This window comes from Anser cygnoides, chromosome 29 (assembly GCF_040182565.1).
Source record: "Anser cygnoides isolate HZ-2024a breed goose chromosome 29, Taihu_goose_T2T_genome, whole genome shotgun sequence".
Classification (NCBI taxonomy): domain Eukaryota; kingdom Metazoa; phylum Chordata; class Aves; order Anseriformes; family Anatidae; genus Anser; species Anser cygnoides.
Window position 1 is genome coordinate 1,991,068 of NC_089901.1, and position 3,647 is coordinate 1,994,714.

Consider the following 3,647-nt stretch of genomic DNA (forward strand, 5'->3'; position numbering starts at 1 on the left):
GCACTATGGAGACCCCAGCACAGCTCCCGGACCCTATAGGATGTATAATGCCTGCTAGGAACCTATAGAATCTATAACACCACCCCCCCCAAGAAAAAAGAGGCAGCACGGCAATGGAAAGAGCCCCCAAATTTTATTTGCATGGGGGGGGGGGGAAGGAGACCCCAAGAGGGAGCGGGGGGGCTGGGGGTCGGGGGGGTCCTGGGGGTCCGAGGGGGGTCCTGGGGGTCCGAGGGGGGTCCTGAGAGTCTGAGGGGGGTCCTGGAGGTTTGAGGGGGTCTGGGGGTCCAGGGGGGTCCTGAGAGTCTGAGGGGGGGTCCTGGGGGGTCCAAGGGAGGGTGTGGGGGTCCAGGGGGGTCCTGAGAGTCTGAGGGGGGGGGGGTCTGAGAGTCTGGGGGGGATCTGGGGGGTCTGAGGGGGGTCCTGAGAGTCTGAGGGGGGTCCTGGGGGGTCCGAGGGGGTCCTGGGGGTCCGAGGGGTGGTCCTGAGAGTCTGGGGGGTCTTGGAGAGTTTGAGGGGATCTGGGGGTCCAGGGGGGGTTCTGAGGTGTCTGAGGGGGGTCCTGGGGATTCAAGGGGGGTCCTGAGAATCTGAGGGGGAGTCCTGGAGATTTGAGGGGGGTCCTGGGGGTTTGAGGGGGGTCCTGGGGAGAGTTTTGGGGGTCCGAGGGGGGTCCTGGAGGTCTGAGGGGGGTCCTGGGGGTCCCTGCTCGCTCCTGGGGCTCCGAGAGGGGTCCTGGGGGGGTCCCGGGAAGGGGGGGTCCCGGGGGGGGATTTGTCCCCGTTTACTCCGGGGGGGCAGCGCGAGGCGCGCGGGGTCGTAGTAGTCGGAGTCGAGCAGGGGCAGCCCCGGCGCTCCCGCTCCCGGATCCGCCGCTCGGCCTCGCGCCGCGCCCACTCCTGCAGCCTTGGGGGGGGGGCAAGAAAAAAAGAGACAAAATTTAGGATCTGGGGGGGTCCCCGCAGCCCCCCCCCCCCCCCCCCCCCCCTTTTCTCACCCGTAGTCGGGCAGGTAGTGCACGAAGACGGCGCCCAGCACCAGCGCCCCCGAGACGCCGGCCAGGAAGGCGGCGCGCATGTTGGCCGCGTCGGCCGCGGGGTCGGCGGAGAAGCCGTGGTAGTCGGGGTTCTGCCGGGGGGGGACCCCGAAAATATAAAGGGTGAGGTGGCCCCCCTCCCCCAGCGGAACCCCGAAGGTTCCGAATCGACCCCCCCCGTAACGCGCGGAGAAACGGTTTTGCCACAAATAAAGCCCGAATCGCGCGCGGAAGTGACCCCAAAGTTCCCCCAAATAACCCCCAAATCCCCCGAAATAACCCTAAACCTCCAAATCCCCCCCCAGATAACCCCAGAGCCCCAATTTCCCCCCAAATAACCCCAAAGTCCCACCCAGATAACCCCAAACCTCCAAATCCCTCCCACGTAACACCCAGACCCCCGATTTCCCCCCAAATAACCCCAAACCTCCAAATTCCCCCCCCGAAAACGCCCAGAGCCCCAATTTCCCCCAAATAACCCCAAAATCCCCCCCAAATAACCCCAAACCTCCAAATCCCCCCCAGATAACACCCACAGCCCCAATTTCCCTACAAATAACCCCAAACCTTTCAAATTCCCCCCCGATAACCCCAGACCCCCAAATTTCCCCCCAAATAACCCCAAAGCCCCCCAACCCCCAAAACAGCCCCCAAACCTCCCAGCCCCCCCCCAAACAATCCCAAACCGCCCCCAAATAACCCCAAATCCCCAATCTCCCCCAAGCCCCCACCGAAATCCCCAAATCCCCCCCAATTTGCCCCAAATCCCCCCAATAATCCAAAATCCCCCCAATTCGCCCCAAATACCCCCCAATTGGCCCCAAATCCCCCCATTTTGCCCCAAATCCCCCCCAATTTGCCCCAAATCCCCCCAATTCACCCTCTAAAATCCCCTCATTTTGCCCCAAATCCCCCAATATTTTGACCAAAAATCCCCCCTCACAATCCCCCATCCCCCCCAATTTTTCTTTAAATCCCCCAAAATCCCCCCCAATCCCCAAATCCCCCTCATTTTGCCCCAAATCCCCCAATTTGCCCCAAATCCCCCACCCGCCCCAAATCCCCCCTCATTTTGCCCCAAATCCCCTCCAACTCGCCCCCAAATCCCCCCCACCGACCCCAAATCCCCCCTCATTTGCCCCAAATCCCCCCAATTTTACCCCAAATCCCCCTCATTTTGCCCCAAATCCCCCCAATTTACCCCAAATCCCCCCCTCCCCCCCAATGACCCCAAATCCCCCCAAATCCCCCCCCCCAATGCCCCAAATCCCCCCAATTTACCCCAAATCCCCTCCACCCCAAATCCCCCTCATTTTGCCCAAATCCCCCCAATTCGCCCCAAATCCCCCCCAATTTGCCCCAAATCCCCCCCAATTTGCCCCAAATCCCCCAATAATCCAAAATCCCCCCAATTTGCCCCAAATCCCCCCAATGACCCCAAATCCCCCCAATGACCCCAAATCCCCCCTATTTTGCCCCAAATCCCCCCAATTCACCCCAAATCCCCCCAATGACCCCAAATCCCCCCAATTCGACCCCAAATCCCCCCCAATGACCCCAAATCCCCCTCATTTTGCCCCAAATCCCCCCATTTTGCCCCAAATCCCCCCAATAATCCCCAAATCCCCCCCAATGACCCCAAATCCCCCCAATGACCCCAAATCCCCCTCATTTTGCCCCAAATCCCCCCAATTCGCCCCAAATCCCCCCCAATGACCCCAAATCCCCCCCAATGACCCCAAATCCCCCCAATTCGCCCCAAATCCCCCCAATGACCCCAAATCCCCCCAATGACCCCAAATCCCCCAATTCGCCCCAAATCCCCAATTTGCCCCAAATCCCCCCAATTCACCCCAAATCCCCATTTTGCCCCAAATCCCCAATGACCCCAAATCCCCCCAATTCGCCCCAAATCCCCCCACTGCCCGCCCCCAGCACAGAACAGGCCCCGCCCCCCAAGCCCCAAGCCCCGCCCCAAGCCCTTGCTCAGGCCCCGCCCCTCCATTAAGCCCCGCCCCTTCCCCGGGCCCCCACCAGGCCCCGCCCCCTCCAGTAGGCCCCGCCCCTTGCCCCATGGCCCCGCCCACCTTCCCGGCTCCCTCCCTAGGCCCCGCCCCCTCCCGGAGGCCCCGCCCCTTGCCCTTGCCCCCTGTCCCCGCCCACCTTGCGCTGCGCCTCCGCCATGGGCTCCTCCTCGTGGGCCCCGGCCCCCAGCGGCAGCGCCACGGCCCCGGGCGGCCCCGCCGAGCGCCCCCGCACCCCAGACCGCAGCGCCCGCACCGCCCGCCCCAGCGCCGCCATGGTTGCCCCGGAACTGCGGCCCCGCCCCTTCCGCCGCCGGGCCGGCCAATCAGAGCGCGCCGCCTCGCCTCCTCGGCCAATAGGGAGTGAGTTCTGCCGGCTCGTCCCGCCCCCTCGCGGCTCGTCCCGCCTCCGCGCGGCGCTAGCCAATCAGCGAGCGAGTCCGCCGCGCGCTAGCCAATAGCGCCGCGGCGCCGCGGCGGCCCGCCCCCCGCCGAGCTTCACCCAATGGGCGGTGGCGCCGGGCGGACGGGCGGGCGCGGCGGCCAATGGAGGCGCGGCGGGGGCGGGGCGAGGCGCGCGGGGCGGG

At 64.8% G+C, this 3,647-nt stretch overlaps 1 protein-coding gene across 1 annotated transcript; it reads right to left on the bottom strand.

Moving 5' to 3' along the window:
• Window positions 1-551: 551 nt before the first annotated feature.
• Window positions 552-3,370, bottom strand: NDUFB11 (NADH:ubiquinone oxidoreductase subunit B11). Its single transcript, XM_066984643.1, is given in 4 exon segments — window positions 552-845; window positions 848-906; window positions 998-1,128; window positions 3,200-3,370. Coding segments are annotated over 4 exon segments (603 nt in total). The 5' UTR covers window positions 3,338-3,370; the 3' UTR covers window positions 552-570.
• Window positions 3,371-3,647: the final 277 nt, after the last annotated feature.